General features: G+C 51.2%; 3 protein-coding genes across 3 annotated transcripts in view; 1 reads left to right on the top strand and 2 right to left on the bottom strand.

The window, feature by feature from the left end:
* Positions 1-2,373, top strand: part of CPNE5 (copine 5) — a 106,357-nt gene extending 103,984 nt beyond the window's left edge. The window contains exons 19-21 of the mRNA XM_004379411.2: positions 139-196; positions 656-729; positions 2,155-2,373. Coding sequence (XP_004379468.1) covers positions 139-196; positions 656-729; positions 2,155-2,373 — 351 coding nt within the window. The remainder of the gene's footprint in view (positions 1-138; positions 197-655; positions 730-2,154) is intronic.
* A 5,032-nt stretch (positions 2,374-7,405) lies between these two features.
* LOC101352636 (C5a anaphylatoxin chemotactic receptor 1-like) lies at positions 7,406-9,640 on the bottom strand. The gene is given in 4 exon segments (XM_012556410.1): positions 7,406-7,546; positions 7,668-8,021; positions 8,023-8,470; positions 9,576-9,640. Coding segments are annotated over 4 exon segments (1,008 nt in total).
* Positions 9,641-12,813: 3,173 nt separating this feature from the next.
* Positions 12,814-18,785, bottom strand: part of RAB44 (RAB44, member RAS oncogene family) — a 34,810-nt gene continuing 28,838 nt past the window's right edge. Inside the window, exons 11-14 of the mRNA XM_023734143.1 lie at positions 18,182-18,296; positions 16,979-17,080; positions 14,849-14,925; positions 12,814-13,037 (exon numbers count right to left, since the gene is read on the bottom strand). Of these exons, the coding sequence (XP_023589911.1) occupies positions 12,947-13,037; positions 14,849-14,925; positions 16,979-17,080; positions 18,182-18,296 (385 nt within the window). The 3' untranslated portion in view covers positions 12,814-12,946. The remainder of the gene's footprint in view (positions 13,038-14,848; positions 14,926-16,978; positions 17,081-18,181; positions 18,297-18,785) is intronic.

Genomic DNA, 18,785 nt, shown 5'->3' with positions numbered 1-18,785 from the left:
ATTCCCTCTCATTTCTTCTCTGCTCTCTTGCCTCTCTTCTTTTGACCCATTTCTTTCTATCCCCACCTGTGGCTTTCACGTTCTTTTAACTGGCCCCTCTGCTGGGTCCAAACCCCACCCCCCCATGCTGTCTCCCAGGCTGCCAAGCTCCCCATGTCCATCATCATCATCGGCGTGGGCCAGGCGGAGTTTGACGGTGAGTCTAGCTGCTTCCCTCCCCTCCTCTCCATTCCCATCCCTCAGATGTTTCCCCAGAGGCTTCAGGCCCCTGGGAATGACCCTTCCCAAGAGCGAGATCTCTCACCTGAGTGTGTGTATGACTGTCTGGGTGAGTGTGCAGGGCATAAGGGTGTGTTTGTTTGCACAGGGAGGGGTGTCTCAGGGTGTACAACCCATGCCCACATCCCAAGGCTGTGGGGAGGAGGCTCTGAGTCACTCCTCCTTCCTCCAACCTTGGGGGTCCAGGGAAGGCAGGAGCACTGGGCTAGAAGTCAGAGTCGTGCCTGGTTGTGCTCCTCCCGTCTTGGGCTTGTTTCCTCATCTGTAACCTGGAGGCATGAGTCTGTGGTCTCTACCCTGGATTGGCCTTGGATTGGACGACAGTCCACTGTCCTACCAACCTGGGGTCCCCACCATACTGCTCCTCCCCACACAGCCATGGTGGAGCTGGACGGTGATGACGTGCGGATCTCCTCTCGGGGGAAGCTGGCCGAGCGGGACATTGTGCAGGTGAAGCCCCGGCCCTGTCTGCCCACAGGAAATGCAAGGCATTTTTTCCCTCTAGACAGGCTTACCTGGGAACTTCTTTGGGGAGGGCCCCTGGAGGGAGGCACTGGGAGCCCCAAAACGGCCTGGCCACCATAGAGGGGAACAAGGGTCAGTCCTCGGTTCCCACTTCTTCCTGGTCTGGACCCCTCCCTGCCATGTCACCTAGCGTTGGCTCCTCACCCCAACATTGCTGGTGCCTCCACCAGAACGTTCTGTGGCTCCTTCCTGAGTCCTGCCAGCCCTCACTGGCCCTCCAGGCCTCCCCCATCTCCTGCAGAGCACCTACAGCCTGATTCCTTGCACCTTCTGCTGTTTTCCGCCCGGCTGCCTTCCCTATGAGATGGTAAACCCCTTGACGGTGGAGGCGATGTCTTTAGTGTTGCTGCAGCCCTCTGGAGAATGGGCATTGCTTGGCTAATGGAGTCAATGTCTTAACATCCCCTCATACCAGTTGCTGTCGAGTCGATTCCGACTCATAGTGACCCCATAGGACAGAGTAGAGCTGCCCCAGTAGGGTTTCCAAGGAGTGGCTGGTGGATTCGAACAGCTGATCTTTTCGGTAGCAGCCTGAGCTCTTAACCACTGTGCCACCAGGGCTCCAACATCCCCCTCATAGGATGCAAATGTAGTGAGCAGACAGATCTTTGTCCTCCGGGAATTCCTGTTCAGCTAGATGTAGAATGTACCCTCAACAAGCACATCTCTCATTTAATCTCATGCAGATTGAGTCCCTGGTATTTAGGAGATTCAAAATAAAAAACTGACATTCTCTACACTTCCTTGATTAAAAGAAGTGGCAGGAGGGGAGGAGCATTCCAGGAATGAGGACCAAAGATGAGGGGCTGGAAATGAGTGAGGACAGCCTGGGAGGAGGGACCAGTGTATGCAAAGACCTGGAGGCAGGAGTGAGCAGGAGGCCCTCAAGGAACGGGGGGCACCCAAGGAGGAAGCCAAGGGGCTTGGCTTTGGATGCTGACCAGATGAGCCCTAGAGAGGAAAGAGAAGCAGGGGCCAAAGAGAGAGGGCTCTGCCAGAGAGTGTGGAGGAGACCCTGAGGGCTTAGTGTCCCTGAAGTCGGGATTCATTCAACAACCTTTCCTGAGGGCCTACTAAGTGCCAGGCGCTGTGTTTCATGCCAGGACTAAAGAGATGAGCAATCTTGTTCAGTGGAGTATCCTGGCATGGAGTAGGTGCTCAATAAATACTTGTTGAGTGAATGAATGAATGGTGACTCTGACGTAGTCGTTGCCCTCAGGGAATTCACCCTGGAGGGGGGGTAAAGTCAGAAGAGGCTGGAGAGGGGTGAGGACATGACCCCAGGCCTGGAGATTTTCAAGGCTGGGGTAGGAGGGAGACCCAGCCTGACCCTGCGTCCCTGCCCCTCAGTTCGTGCCCTTTAGGGACTACGTGGACCGCACGGGCAACCACGTGCTGAGCATGGCGCGCCTGGCCCGCGATGTGCTGGCTGAGATCCCCGACCAGCTGGTGTCCTACATGAAGGCACAGGGCATCCGCCCACAACCCCCTCCTGGGCCCCCAGCCCACTCACCCCCACAGTCTCCGGCCCGCACGCCCCCTGCCTCCCCCCTGCACACACACATCTGAGCCTGCCTCGAGGCAGGCAGGTGGCTGGGACCTGGGGAGGGCCAGTCAGACAGTGGCAGGGTCCCTGGACTGATCTCCTACCCTGCCCAGTCTAGCCTCTGGGACATCTGTGTGCCTGGCACGAGGGTTGGGGGCGGGGCCTCCGGAAACTCCACCCTAATTTCCTGGCCTCACTCAGGCCCAGACCCAGGGAGTTGGGGGCTACAGGGGCGGAAGTGTGCACGAGGCTCAGCATCCCGCTCGGCCCTTCTTCCCCTGACTCCTAGTTCTAGCCCAGCCAGGAAGGTGTTAAGCAGGATGATGCGGGTTCCCCCTCAGCCCACTCTGGGCAATTCCATCTGCTCACCTGTATCCAGGCAGCCTGGGCTGGGCTTCCCTCCTCTAGCCCCAGTCCTCTTCTCTGGTGTCTAGTTCTATCCCAAACCCCCACCCTAGTCTCTATCCTGTGCCCTATTCCAATGAGCCTCTTGAAGCTAATGGGTTTACAGGAATGCCTGGACGTGTGACCCTTCCCAGGGACACTTGCATGCAATGGGAGCCCTGCAGACCCATGAGGGAGAGGCTGTGATGATGGGCTGGTGGGCCTTGTGATGGGCCAGCCTTTCTGGTGCCTCTTAAGCTGAGTATGACTCTGGTTCTAGACACAGACCCACAGGCCTCTTCTTGGTGTGGGTCCATAGGCCCCTTCCACAGATGACTCCAGGGCCCCTGGTGCCCACCCCTCTGCTGCCCACCTGGAGGCCTGGGCAAGGAGCAACCCAGCCTTGGTGCTCCCACACTGCCCCTCCTCTCTGAGCAGTCTCCATCCCCTAGGGATAGGAGACAGGAGTCCTGGGTTCAAGTCCTGCCTCCATCCCCTCCTTGCTGTGGGAACCCAAGCAAGGCCCTTTTGCCTTCTGGGCCTCAGTTTCCACATCTATATGGCGAGAAGGTTGACCAGATGGTCCCAGCTTTTCCTTCAGCTTTGATGTCCTGACAGTCCATTCATCCCATGCCTAGCTCCCCCCATCCCACACCTCACCAATGTGATCTCCCTTTATCCCAGGCCGTCTTGGCCCTAGGGTCACCCTGTCCTGTCCTGTCACCTCAGACACACCCCAGTCCTTCAGCCTTGGTCTCTGGTGTCTGAGCCCAAGCTTCTGCCCCTGTTGTGGGAAAGGTAGGAACAGGTGAGCTCACCCTTGGGCCCACCCAGCCACCCACCTTTACCCACACGGGGAGCAAGACATGCATGCCAGCCCTTCCTTCCGCATGGGGCTCCTCGGCCCACTGAAACCTAACCTTCCCATGCCTGGGTGGAGACCAGGCCCCACCCTGTCTGATGCTCAACACTGCTTCCCTTCCTGTCATGCATGAAGGTGGTGTTTCTACTCTGTCTGGTCCTGTGCCCGTCTCTGAGACAGTCTCTGTGTGGAATTTGCCTTAAACTGAAGTAAATCTGGTTCTTTTACTACAGTCCCTTGTTTTCCTTTCTCCTGTGAAAAACTGTACAGGCACTGCTGTTCGACAGAGGCTGGGTTCTCTTCCTCCTTCTCTTTCCGTTCTTTTGTTCGACAAGGATTTACTGAGCAACTACTCTGTGCCGGTCTCTGTGGCAGGCACTGGGGAAGCAGCAGTGAACAAAACACAGGCCTGTCTCCACATGGAGCTTACAACAAACACACAGATAAGACAGGGAGAAAAACTGTAAGCACATAAACAAATAGGTAAATAACAATTTCAGGTAGTGATAAGAGTTACAAAGAAAAATGAGAGAGAATGATGAGGTGATGTTTTAGATGAGGTGGTGAGGGAGGGCCTTCCTGAGGAGGTGATGTTGTTAAGTGTCAATGAGTAGATTCTGACTCATAGTAACCCCATGTTACAGAGTCGAACAGCCCCATAGGGTTTTCTAGATTATCATCTTCATGGAAGCAGAAGGCGAGGCCTTTCTCCTCCTGCAGAGCCACTGGGTGGTTTCAAACCACCAACTTTTTGGTTAGCAGCCGAGCACTTAATGTTTGAGGTGAACCCTAAAGAAATGAGAGGGTGAGCCATGCTGATATCTGGGGGAAGAGTGTTCCAAGTAGAGGGAACAGCAGGTACAAAGGCCCTGAGGTGGGAGTGTGCGCTTGGTGTGTTTGAAGGACAGCAAGGAGGCCTATGTGATTGGAGCTGAGAGGGTGAGAGTATAAGAGATGGGGTCAGGGAGGTGAAGGGACTAGAATGCATGGTAAGGAGTTGGGTGGTGTCTTAGTTATCTAGTGCTGTTATAACAGAAATACCACAAATGGGTAGCTTTACCAAACAGAGATTTATTTTCTCACACTATAGAAGGCTAGGAGTCCAAATTCTGGGTGCTGGCTCTAGGGGAAGGCTTTCTGTCTCTGTCAGCTCTAGAGGAAGGTCCTTGTCTCTTTGAGCTTCTGCTCCTGGGCCATCTTCATGTGGCTTGGCATCTCTCTCTCTTCCCCCATCTCTGCTTTGCTCGCTTGTTTAATCTCTTTTATATCTCAAAAGAGATGGATTCAAAATAAACCCTACACTAATCCTGCCTCATTAACATAACAAAGACAACTCATTCCCAGATGGGATTATAACCACAGGTATAGAGGTTAGGATTTACAACACATATTTTTGGGGGATATAATTCAATCCATAACAGGGGCTCCAACAGATGGTTACTCTGAGCAAAATGGGGAGCCGCTGAGGAGGTGAGAGAAGTAACATGAGGTGACTATTCCCTGAGCAAGTGGATCACTTTATTTCACTTGATCCCTCATTCATTCATCTCAGCGAGTTTTTACTGAACACCAGTGCCAGGCCCTCGTCAAATGTTGGAGACATTGACTCACATACACAGGTCTGCCATCAGGGTGCTGCTTCCTGCGCTGGAGCAACGAACCCCTACAACTCAGGGACACCGATGCCAACCCAGTGTGACGGGCCAGGGTCTGTGGACACCCAAAGCAGGCCTCCTGGCCCAGCCTGGGTAACTCACAGGCCATGTGCCCGTGATGAGCTACTACTGTTCTGTGCAGTGGGGCCGTCACCCCTACCTGCAGGATTACCATGTAGCCAAATGGAGTGACATGTAGGTATGTGCCCATGGCCTGTGTGACACCTGCACAGGATAGTAAACACGTTTTCCTCCCTGTCCCTCTTTGCATCCCTCTGACCTTCAGGGAGCAGGATCACAGGGAAAAGGGTCCTTGTCTCTGTTCTCAGGTTAGATAGACCTTCAGACAGCCAGCCCCATCCTGTGCATCACAAAGAATTCGGTACTAATTATGCCAAAGTTCAGGAACTGTTTACTTCTTATGATTTTATAGTAAATTAGAGCTGATTCATGGCTGTCCCTATAATTAGATGCCCCTCTGACTTGCATTCCGATATGCTTTCTGAGTGGGAAAGGGGTGGGGTCACAGTTCAGCAGGAGGGAAGTTCCCATAACCAGCAGCACAGTTTGCCTCACCTTTGGCACCCGTGGGAAAGTGTTGGGAGGAGATGCCAGCCCAGCAGGGGAATCAAGGCTCAGAGCTGCTGCCCCCGGGCGCCAAGAGCACCTTTGCTGTGCCCGACGCTATAGCTTCTCTCCTGTGTTCTTTCCCTGGTGTGGATTCTGGGAAACTGCCTGCTCTGAGCCCCTCTCAGAGAGTCCAGTGACTTTTAGGGTATTCAAGGCTCTGATATATCCTGCAGCAAAGAGACCAGTTTAATTTGGTTTAACCCAGTGTTTCCCAAGATGATTTTTGACTATGGAGTTGCTGTGTGTGGAGTTGCTCTGTGTGTGTGTGTGTGTGTGTGTGTGTGAAAGAGAGAGAGTTTAGCTGGTAACACTGTTACCAAGAAGACCATGCTGTCTTGGGAATTTCAGGAGAGAGACTCTCCTCCAGCTCCCAGGCCAGCCCAGGCTGAAGCATGCTCTGAGGAGGCCAGAGGTTGGGCTTGGAGGGTAGGAGCTTCTTGGAGGAGATGGGGTGGGAGAGATGGAGACCTCAAGTTGGACTTTGAAAAGAAGGAAAGGGTCTCAAAGGGGCCTCTGTTGCAGCCACCAAGGGAAGGGAAAACACAGAGAAGAAAGGAGAGTATCTAGAGCCCCATAGCTCCATGGTTGATGTTATTTTTATTCCCTTATTGGGTTGAGGGGTGTGTGGGACAGAGCTTGAGGACGGCAGGTGGAATAGGGAGAGTTAGCTGAAAGGTTCTCCTGGGCTGTGAGCCCCCAACCAGACCACGGCTAGCCCCTTCCATCCCCCCACTCAGTCCCCATTCCTTTAAGATTAAGGACCCCAGACAGCTGTCAGCCCCCACATTACTCCTCTACCCACCTCTCTGCCTCTGGAAGTCCCTCTACCCTTATTCCCCGCCCCCCTGCCCACTCCCCTCAAATGCCCCTGAGCTAATAAAAATAAAAGGTTAATAATAATAGTAAGACTCGTGCATTTACTAAGCACCAGGCACTCTTCTAAGTACCTTACATGTGTTAAGTGAATCTGTCTTCATAACAACCCTATGAAGAAGGTACTATCATCCCATTTTCCAGATGAGAAAACTGAGGCCCAGAGAGGTTAAGGAACTTGGCCACTGTCACACGACCAGAAAGTTCTTGTGTGCCGTCAAGTCAATTCCGACTCATAGCAACCCTATATGACAGAGTAGAACTGCCCTGTAGGGCTTCCTAGGCTGTAATCTTTATGGGAGCAGATCACCAGGTTTTTCTCCAGTGGAGCCGCTGGGTGGATTTGAACTGCCAACCTTTCAGTTAGCAGCTGAGCAGTTAACCATTGTACCACAAGGGCTCCTTACCTAGAAAGTAGTGGAGCATATAGGTATCTGAGCCTTAAGATGGTGTGAGAAGGCTGGTCTAGTTATCTAAAGACACGTGTTCTAGTTGAGCCATTAAGTTGCTGTGTGACATTTCCTGGGCCACCTGCCCTTTCTGTTTCTCAGTCTTCCCACTGGTAATATGAAGGGGGTGGGATCTAATATCATTAAGCGTCTTAATAATACTATCTCCCTGGAGTCTCAGCCCTCCAGTCAGCCTATCCTCTCAGACCCCTGCCAGACCCCATAGGCCTCCTGGGACCCTGTCATGGGCAGGCCGGCCACTTTCCATCACCACAGCAACCCCTTCCTCGCCCCGGTGATGCCTGGCTGCCAGTGGCCTGAAGAAGAGTTTCTGGAGTCCTTCCTGGAAAGGGCGAGAGAGGTAAAAGCAGAGGATGGGGCTGACAGCACAATTGGAGTAGGCCAAGATGATGCAGAGGCTGGAGGCCACGAAAGCCACCGGTGTGGGCAGGCAGGCCGCACACAGCCGCCACATAGCCCAGCGCGGAGCAGGGCCCCCACATCAGCACGAAGCCCACCAGCACCACGAGGATGAGCCACGTGTTCTCTTGGTGCTCCCAGACGTTCTCCCTGACAGGGCTGCGGGGCTGTGCCCACAGGAGCCAGCCCACGTGGCTGAAAGAGCAGCCCAGCCCCAGCACACAGGGCAAGAAGGCCAGGGCTCCCAGCAGAGTGAAATAGCAGGAGGTCCGAGCAGGGCTCAGGAGCAAGAGTCAGGCCCAGTCTTCAGGGGCCCCCGCTGCTGCCTCCTTCACTACCACTCTCTGGAACAGCCAGTTGGGCAGCGATGCAGTGATGCCCAGGACCCACATGGCCCCAACAGAGCAGCAGCCGGGGGCCCCAGCCAGCCAGAAGGGCCACGTCAGGCCAGGCCACAGCCACGTGGTGCAGGAGAGCCATGGCCACCATGCTGTAGAGGGTGCAGAACATGGTGGCCATGCTGACAGCCTGGCTGGTGGTGCAGACGGCAGGGCCTAGCCATCAGTCATGCTGCAGGAAGCTCAGCAGCAGCATGGGCACCCTGCAGGCCAGGAAGAGCAGGTCAGACAGTGTGATGTTCACCATGAGGCTGTTGGTCAGGGTGAGGAGCGGGCAGGGGGCGCCTGGGCCCTGGCCCAACACCAGCAGCATGAGCCTGTTGGCCAGCAGCCCCACCAGCAGAATGAGGCCACAGATTCCAGCAAAGACAAGGCGGAGCAGCTGTTCAGGCGTGGCTGTGAGCATGGTGGTGAACGTGGTGTTGTGCTCCAGCCCAGACTCCGTTCTCCTGCTTCGGACACACAGGACAGCACAGAAACCAGCTCAAGTGCCATATGAAAACAAAGCCAACCTGTTGCCGTCAAGTCGATTCTGACTCATGGTGACTCAATGTGTTACAGGGTAGAACTGAGCTCCATAGGGTTTTCTTGGTTGTAATCATTATGGAAGTAGATCACCAGGACTTTTTTCCGTGGTGCCAGTGGGTCGATTCCAATTGTTGAATACAAATCATTTGTGCCACTCAGGGACCTTTTTTTTGCCCATAGGAGCCCCCCTCATTTCACAGAATAGAAAGCCTTAGTGGCACAATGCTTAAGCGCTCTGCTACTAACCGAAAGGTTGGCAGTTTGAACCCACCCAGCAGCTCCGAGGGAGAAAGACTTGGTGATTTGCTCTCGTAAAGATTACAGCCAGAAAAACCCTATGGGCAGTTCTACTCTGTCACATGCGGTCACTATGAGTTGAAATCAACTCGATGTCACTAACAACAACCTTTCACAGAGCTCTGCTTACAGTGGGCCCAGATGTGTGCACATAGTAGCCCCTTTAGACCTCACAACAGCTTGATACAATGGGCTCTGGAGACCACCTGGGTTCAAATCCCAACTCTGCTATTTAGTAGCACTGTGACCTTGGGAAATTTGCTTAATGTTTCCCTACCTCAGTTCCCTCACTGTAAGGAAGTGAGGAAATAAAACAGGTGTCAACAGTAATTATCCCTAAGGGGTGAGATTCAGGTAATTTTCATTTTCTTATAATTTTTAAATTTTATAATCTGATAAATAGATTAAAAATTATAGTGAGTGCTGTTATAATCTGGTAAATAAATGCTATGTATATTTTAAAACAAAATCCTGTCCTACCTGTTTCACAGGCAGATTTGAGACTCAAATGAAAAAGTGGATGTGAAAAGGCTTTGAGAAGGTATAAAGTCTCATACATTGGGGTCACCTGGGGGGCTTGAAAAAACACTGATGTCTGGGTTCCCCCCTCCCAAGATGTGATTTAACTGGTCTGGGCTTTGGCAGTTTTTTCAAGATCCGTAGATGATTCTAATACGCAGACCAGCTCAAGAAGCACTGCCCCTTAGCTGACATGCCCTGAGAACTCACCACTTGTCTGCGAGTTGTGTTGTGCTGGTTACTTGGTAGGATTTGGGGGAAGCCCTCACCCCCATTCCGTCCCACATGCTAAGCCCCTGATTGAGAGAACTCAAGCTGGGAGACGGGGACTAGGCATCCCAGACTCAGCCCCGGGGTAGCGTCAGCCTTCTGCTACCCTGTGGACCAGGCCACCACTCCCAGCTTAAGATGGGGAGAGGCAGCCAGCTTAGAGGTTTGGTTATTAGCTCAGTAACTGTTTCCTGAGTGGTTTACATTGGACCAGGCACTGCGAATACAGTAGCAAACAAGACAGACCAGTGGGATCCTGACCGAGTTTCCATCCCCTTTTTCTCCCACATTCACTCCATACCTGAGACCTATCAACCCAGTGCCACTCTCCTTTTCTTAATTAGCCTCAAGCTAAGTTGTGATCAGAGCTTCTTAGCTGACATGCCCTCAGAACTCACCCCTTGTCTGGAAGTTCACTTTGCAGTCTACCTTGAGTCCTGCCTGCTGCTGTCCTCACCAGCCTCATGCTTTTTTAAGGTTCTTGGGCCCTGTTTGCTGACTTAGGAGCCCCTTGATGCTGGGAAACAGGCTGGTGGCCCCTCCACAGCTGTGCTCTGCAGAGAAGGTGAATCTAGCCAGAGGAGGCTAAGAGAGGGTCTGGGCAGTGTGCAGTCTCTTCCAGAACCCTGCTTCTAGGGAACCTGAGCTGGCTGCCTGGAGGCCGGAGCAGAGCTGAGATGCGAGCAGCAGCCCAGGGGGCCACTCTCACTCTGGGTCCCCCAAAGGACAGGGGCTCTGTCCGCCCCACTGGTTCCCCCAGGATTCATGCCCTACCTACCTGCCTCATTAACGCCCTGGCCCACAGACAGAGATGTTGATGCCTGCCTGGCCTCCTGGACCTCAGAGAGAGAGCCATTGGCAACAGCAGGACCCGCCTCCACCCTGGCCCAGAGCTGGGCATCACTCACGGCAGCACACATCTCTCTCCCTCTCTCTGTCTCTCTACACACTACAGTCTAGAAACTGCTTGGCGCAGGGGAGGCTTGTGGGATAGGTCGGGCAATGGAGAAGACATTGGGGTGAGAAAGAATCAGTGAGGGGCTCAGGAAGAGAGCGGGCTGGTTAGTGGGAATCATCTCACAAATAGTCTGGAGGTTAAACGGGGCCTGTTAAGCCAACTCTTTGTGGCTTCTGATGCCTGAATCCTTTCTATCCTACCTCTTGCCAAGTGTCACCTGGCTTCTGCTTGTGTAACTCTAAGTGACAGAAAGCTCACTGCTACTTGCTACTGCGGTATCCCTTTTAGAATTGAGAAGAGAGATGGGGCCAGGAGCTGCAGAGACTGTGATTAAACAGGAAGAAACAAGGCTCTGTCCTCTCTCCCCTGCTCTCCCTTTTTCCCCGTGATTCTCTCTCTCTGCAACTCTGTCTCTTGGACTGCCTTCGCTTGTCTCACTATGAAGCTGGGTTTTCCTCTGATTCAGCCGGGGAATTCATCAGCATGCAAGTGATTAGCAAGAACCAAACTCAGCGCCGGCACGCAGCAGACACTCAGTGCGTGGTGAGCATTATGTGGTTGATGGTAAGTTATGAAAAACAACATTTGCAGCAAACACAAATGATGGGAGACAGTTCAACCCTGAGGGGCAGTCTGCCGAAGGCTCCCAAAGCAAGCCCGGTGAGGGCACTGGAAACCTCAGCCCTGGATTATAACGTGCAGCAAAGCTTTAGGAGGTGAATGTTGGGCAATGTTCCAGGAACTCCTGCAAAAGCTTCAAACTGGAGTCTGTGAGCGATTCTGACTCCAGTTTCCTTGGCTGCTCCCCAGGCCCTGCCAGCCACACCCCAGCTATACCCCACATAGATCCAGAGGCTGACACCTCAGGGCAAAGGGCTGCACCAGGGGACACTGGCATCAGGGTTGTCCCTGAATGTGGGCCCTTAGAGGTGGATCATGGGGAAAGGCAGTGGGGTTGGGGCTCAGGGATGCAGAAGGACATCAGAACACATCAGAACATAGCCCTTCCCCTAGGACTGGATTCTCCTCGGAAGAAACCCCACACTTGCAAATAAATACACTTCATGAAACAAGGTTAACACCATTCTGCCAGGCACAAAGGGGGCAGAGATGGTTCAGTGGTGGGATTCTTGTCTTCCATGTGGGAGACCCAGGTTTGGTTCTTGGCCAATGCACCTCATGCACAGCCTCCACCCATCTGTCAGTGGAGGCTTGCATGTTGCTATGATGCTGGACAGGTTTCAGCATAGCTGGTGGTCTGCTTCCAAAAATCCGCTAATAGAAACAGTATGGATCACAACAGTTTGATCCTCAACTGATCAAGGGGATGGTGCGGGGCTGGGCATCATTTCTTTTGCTTTTGCAGCCGTTGCCATGAGTTGGGGGCTGACTCCACAGCAGCTAACAACAGCCAGGCACAGAACAGAGGGATTGCTTTAACAAACAGAGCAATTCGTAGTTCACAGGTATCGCAGTTACCTACTGCTGCTATAACAGAAATACCTCAAGTGGGTGGCTTGAACAAACAGAAATTTATTTTCTCGTAGGTTAGGAGGCTAGAGGTCTGAATTCAGGGTGCCAGCTCTAGGGGAAGGCTTTGTCTCTCTGTCAGCTCTGGAGGAAGGTGCATGTCTCTTCTGGGCTTCTGCTCCTGGGCAATCTTCATGTGGCTTGACATCTCTCTTCTTCCATCCCCGCTTGCCTAATCTGCTCTTTTTATTTCTTGTAAGAGATTAACTCGAGACACACCCTACATGAATCCTGCCCCATTAACATAACAGAAAACTCATTCCCAAATGGGACCATAACCACAGGCATAGGGGTTAGGATTTATATCACATATTTTGGGGGGACACAATTTCAATCCATAACCACAGACTACATTATATGTCAGCACCAAAGCAAGCTCATTTGAAATTTTTTCCTCCCCCTCAACATTTTTTTTTTCCTGATTATAGAGGCAATACCCAGCCATTGTAGAAAATCTGAAAATACAAATATGCATAAAAAGGAAAATAACACCCCCACAATTCACCCTGTAATTTTACCACCCAGAGATGTGTAGCCAATATTTTGGTGTATTTCCCTTAAGTCTGTTTTTCTAGACTTTTCCTTTCTTTAAAGGGTTTTAAACGTCCTCCCCCACCCCACACCCCCAGCCTTGTTTACCCAGGAAAGTCCTTCTTTAGAGGGCAAAGGGCCCCACCCTGGCATCTGGGTCATGAGTTGACGAGGATTTTTCTGAACTTCCCAGCTGGTCCTCTCTGCCCCACCTGTGGCCAGGCAGGCAGTACAGGAGCTGAGGGACAAGAAACCCGGGGGGTGGCCGTCCTACCCTGGACAGCCCAGGCGGTCAGGAGCAGCAGCCAGTTCTCTTTGGAGACTTCTTGGGGACCACCTCCACCAGTGAGCACCTCAGGAGGTCTTCTTGCATCTTGAGTGACCTGCATGGCAACGACTAGGCCTCAGTCCTCCCTCTCACCTCCCAGGGGCAGCATAGAGGGGCAGGCAGGAGACTTCCTATGTGCACCTGGGAGGCTAGGGGACTGCTCCCTCAAGCTAACCCCTCCCACTTGCTTTGCCCCTGCCCTGCATTCCCACGGCACCAGGAAAATGGGACATTGGTCTTCTGTCTCTTTGCTGGCACTCTTTCAGGCCTACTGTGTGCCAGCTACTGTGCCAGGGACTCTGATATGACAAAGATGCCAATACATCCCTGCCTTGAGTAGTGAGGGTGACGGGTAGGAAAGGGGGCAATTGTACCCTAGGAATGAATGATAGATTGGGGAAGCACACAGAGGGCCTTCCCAGGGAGGAAGGAGGTGGGCTGAGGGGTGGATGAGGGTTTGCTGGCAGAAAGGGAGGTTCATTGCAGGCAGAGGGCAAAGGCTTGGTGTCAAAAGAGAGCTCGGGGGTTGGGGTAGTAAAAGAAGTCCATTCATTCATTCATTCACTATGTATTTACTGTGTGCCAGGCACTATGCTAGGCCACAGAGCCTAAGGGCTTAATGGTCAGAGAGAAGCCTTAGAAGCAGCAGGGGCCCAGGGCTCTGTGGGCCTCAGAAGTCACATTCAGAAACTTGGGCTTTTATCCTAAAGTAAAGGGAAGTCATTGAGCAGTTTTGGCCAGGAGGTGTGCCCAGGTTTGCAGTCTAGCAAGCTCACTCTGACTACTTTATCAGAGACGGAGCCTTAGAGCTCATCTGGTCTAACACCCGCACCCTTACTCATTTCATTCATCTATTGAGCACCTACTATGTGGCAAGCCCTGAGTATGGGGTGGAGGGTGGGGGGAGTGAACAAAACAGACATGGCCTTGCCCTTCCAGAACTGCCACCTAGTGTGAGAGGCAGATAAACAAAAAACCAGACAAATGCACATATAATTACAATTTGTTGAGAAGGCTATGAAAGGCACAAAGAGAGGGCTGTGCTGGAGAACAGCAATGGGGGCAATGGTCAGAAGGGGCCTCTCTGAAATGAAATCTGAAAGATGTTATTGTTTTCTGCCATCATACAACCCTACAGGACAGAGAAGAACTGTCCCATAGGGTTTCCAAGGCTGTAAATCTTTACAGAAGCAGGCTACCACGTCTTTCTCCCAAAGAATGGCTGGTGGGTTCAAACTGCCAACCTTTCAGTTAGCAGCCAAGCACTTAACCATTGTGCCACCAGGGCTCCTTTCTGAAAGATGAGAAGGAGCCAATTATGTGGGGGGAGGGGATATTCTTGGCAGAAGAAAGAGCAGGAGCAAAGGCCCTGAGGCAGGAAATCTTGTGAGAGGAACTGAAGGGTGGCCATCGAGACTGGAGCTTGGTGAGTGGCAGTGTGTGTGTGTGTGTGTGTGTGTGTGTGTGTGTGTGAGTGTGGGCGGGGAGAGGAAGGGGAGACAGCACTGGAGATGACGCAGGCCATCAGGAGGTATTTGCGTTTTATTCTAAATTCCGTGGAAGTCACCAGAAGGTTGACAGCAGGAGAGTGACACTTCCTCTCCCAGCTCCACTTTACAGATGAGAAAACTGAGGCTCAGAGAGGGGAAGTAGCCTCCCTGGAAGGGATACAGCTAATGAGAATGCTGGAACTGAAGTCAGGAGACTCTCAGTGCAGTGTTCGCTGCATTTGTCCAGACTGGTGAGCCCTGTTATCTAACTACGTGTTTCTTGACCCGCTTCCTCAGAATGAGCCTTCCCTCCGGTGAGTCTGGGCTGAAGGCTGCCCCAAAGGATTCTGGGTGGAAAGGGTGAGGCGACACTCACCGGGCCAAGTTTACCACAGGCTCCAGGATGTTGTGACCCAGAGCAGCGCTGCACTCCCCAAATGAGACTCCCAGCTCCTGCAGGCCAGACAGACAAGGGCATGGGTGCCTTGAGGAGACGGACCTCTGAGAAGCCAGATGGCAGCCTCCTGGGCCAAAAGCCTGGCCATCCAACAGAGTCCTGCCTAATACTTTCTTAAGCCCTGTCTCGGTGTGGCCCGTGGTCCCCAGCTGGGCCCTTGTGCCTACTCCCCTCCATCTGGGCTGGCCGAGGTGTCGAGGATGCCACACTAGAAATATTCCTCAGTCTTCTGAGTTCCAACTTGAAGATTTTGCGGACATTTTATAACCATTAATTATGTTTTCTGGTTTCAAAAATGTTTCATTGGGGGAAATTCTGGAAAAATAGTATAGAAAAGTATAAGAACAAAATGTAAGCCACTCCTATTAGCATTTGGGTATATGTATTTCCATTCTGTTTTATATAACCCTTTTGCTTGGAGAAAATAGGATAAATGTCATCATGCTATTATTAGGTTACCAGTTGCCATCATTGTGACTCGTGGCCACCCCATGCGGGTCAAAGTAAAACTGTGCTCCACCAGTTTTCAATGGCTGGTTTTTTTGAAAGTAGAATGCTAGGCTTTTCTTCTGAGGCACCTCTAGGTGGACCTGAAACTTGAACCTTTTGATTAGCAGCCGAGTGTATAAACAGTTTGCCCTACTCAGGGACTCCAGATAAGAGCTGGATGTACCAGGAGTCAAACCTTCTGCCTCGTACATGCAAAGCACATGCTCTACCATTGAGCTACACTCCCACCCTACTGTTAGGTGAAACCATATGAAATCGCTGTTTGGGTAAGCCTGAAACGATCATATATCAGCAATTCCATATGGTTCAACCTAACCTATATCCAGATTTGCAGCTGGCTTTTCTGACTTCTCATTTTATTGTAAGCATTTCTCCCACACCCTTAAACATTCTTCCAGGACAGAATTCTGAACAGAAAATAACTAACTTCTCATGTGAACATGCCACAGTTTAACCACCAACTTCAGCCAAATGTTCGTTCTTATAAATAACACTGTAAAGAACATCCTCATATAAACATGTTTGATTATATATTATACGGGTATCCATTATGTGATTCCCTTCAAAACAAAAACCAAACCCACTGCTGTCCAGTTGATCCCGACTCATAGGAACCTTGTAGGACAGAGTAGAACTGCCCCCATAGGGCTTCCAAGGCTGTAATCTTCATGGAAGCAGACTGTGCCACATCTTTCTCCTGCAGAGCAGTTGGTGGGTTTGAACCGCCAATTTTCCGGTTAGCAGGCGAGCACTTAACCACTGCACCACCAGGGCGCCTCTGTTATTCCCTTAGGGATTATTATTTCTGATTCTTTCCTGAGGATAAATTGCTAGAGGAGGCGTTACTGTGTCAAAGGGGTGACCTACTACTTTTAAAAGGAAAAAATTCCCACAAACCAGGAACCACAATGATGACCTTATGATTCTGAGAATTGAGAATAGTAAGAGGAAGAAAATACAATATGGAAATATTAATTAAGAAGGGTCATGTCAGAGGTGGAACGAGGAGGGGTTTTTTTTTTTTTTTTTTTTACTATTCTCCAGATTTTCTGGAATGTGGTTAAATTCTATTCATAATTAAATAGTATCCACTGTCTGGTGATGGGGCTTTTGATGTCATCTTCCCAGGCAAGAATTTGAGTCTTAAGATAGAATAAATTAGAAGGAAGAATTTTAATTAGAGACCAGAGATAAAATTAAGATTGATTGGGAATTTTAAGTGGAGCTTTTAAAACTCTTTTACTCTGAAGATATTTTTTACGTAGGTTGGGACATTGTGTGGGAATTTGCTGATTCGACGGAGGTTTAATGTCATGCCCGCTATTACAGCCTTGTATTTGGGTCAAGGCTGGTCTCCAGAGACTTGGGTGGGTAGGGGCAGAGGTAGCCAGGCTGCTATCTGCTCTGACCTGGCCTTTGGCTGGGACAGAGGCAGTAACAGGCAGAATGTTCCTTCTCAGTTGCCCAGGCCAGGGAGACCCTCCAGGGCAGTGCCCGCCCAGTGCAGGCTGGGAGAAGGGCCGACGCCCAGGAGCTCACCTTGGCCAGTTGCCGCCCGACCTCAGTGGGCACCTGCCGTTCCTCCTCACAGTCCATCTTGTTTCCCAGGAGAAGGATGACCACCTTGTCAGACCCTGCGTCCTGCACACACAAACACATTCTCTCAGCCACAGGTGTTGAGCACTTACTGTATGCCAGCCCTGGGACAGATTTGGCCCTGCCTTCCTGGGAACTGAGAAGGTGTCCCCTCCCTGATGTGTGCCCAGGGTTAGGTGGCTGCCTCTTCCTGCCCCACCCCTCCACACCCTTCCCACCTCACCAGCTTCCCTATTTACAGTGAATCTGCTTCTCTCTGCCTGCAAACACCTTACCCACTTTCCAAAGCCAGCCTCAAAGGCATCTCCCCCAGGAAGCCTTCATGGATGGCTCCTGCCCATGTCCCTCTCTTCCTGTTTGTGCTGAATAAACAGTACTTGATTACTCAGAATGCCTTGGCTCATTTCCTAATTGTTTCGTGTATAATAATAATAACAGCTTCTGTTAACTGAGTGCTTGCTACACATCAGGTACTGTGCTGAAAGCAATCATATCAGTTAATCCTTACAACTCCCTTATGAAAGAAGTAGGAAGATTGAAGTTCAGAGAGGTTAAGTCACCTGTCTAAGGTCACTGAGTTAGTAGGCTGGGTAGCTGGGAATCAAACCCAGGTCCTGTCATATCTCAGAGCTCAATTCCTCTCCTCATTCATTACCTTATCCTGCTTTCTTTGCATCTCTTCAACTAGACTAGGAACTTCTGGAGAGAAGACAACATGTCTTGCTTCATATCCCTCTGGTGTGCTAGCATATACTGCAGAATTTCAGTATATATGTATCAATTAAATACATAGGGGAAAGAACTAGGGATGTATGAACAGATGAGTTTATCACCTACAATGGCACTAGAATTGCATTAGTACCAGATGTTAAGAAGAAGATACCACAAACAGGTATAGGATGGCTGAGTGTAGGAAAGAAATGTTCGTAGGACAAACGAAGTAGTTTGGTTTGGGGACTGTACTGTGTGGCTGTGGTTTCTTTGCACTAACGTGCTCAGTTCATCCAGCCACATGCCCTCAGTAGGTGGTGTCACCCATATGTCTTTGTGCCATTTGTAATTCTGGGAAAAAAAGGCAGAGCGGGCAAGATACAAGCTTCCTCCTGACTACAAAAACTGGGCCACCCCTGACAGCCATCTGCTTACCTGGAGACAGTCCAGCCAGTAGCGCACATGGGCGAAGCTCTCATAGTTGGTGACGTCGTACATGAGCACCACCCCATCAGCCTTGCGGAGTAGCTGCCGCGTTATACTGTGGTACCTGCCCATAGAGTCCGCATGAGGCCCCGCCAGGTGGCCTGATCCCAGGCCCTGGTCTCTCTAGCCACAGCTACTTCATCTGCAAAGCGGGGAGAATTAACCTGCCCTCCCTCTGATTGCTTCCCAAAGAGAGCCTGCATATGATTTCCTTTGTACAGTCTAGCTATTTATTGTTGACCAGGTAATGTTCTCACAGCTCAAATTTCAAAAGGTACCAAAGGGCACCCAGTGAAAGGTCTCCCTCTCCCGTTTTCTGCAGCCACCCAGTCCCCTTTCTCAGAGGCAACCAGGGTTACTGGTTACTTAAATATCTTTCCAGATGTATTTTATGTTTATTTATGTGTGTGTGTGTGTGTGTGTGTGTATACACACACATACATATACACACATAGATGTTCTCTTTTCTGTTTTACACAAATACAGTGTAAAACGTTCACTGCCTTCATTAATATTCAGTTTCCTGCACTTGGTTTTTTCCAGTTAACAAAAT

This window comes from Trichechus manatus, unplaced genomic scaffold (assembly GCF_000243295.1).
Source record: "Trichechus manatus latirostris isolate Lorelei unplaced genomic scaffold, TriManLat1.0 scaffold00065, whole genome shotgun sequence".
In the NCBI taxonomy this organism is placed as follows: Eukaryota; Metazoa; Chordata; class Mammalia; order Sirenia; family Trichechidae; genus Trichechus; species Trichechus manatus.
This window is presented reverse-complemented; position numbering and strand designations above follow the sequence as displayed.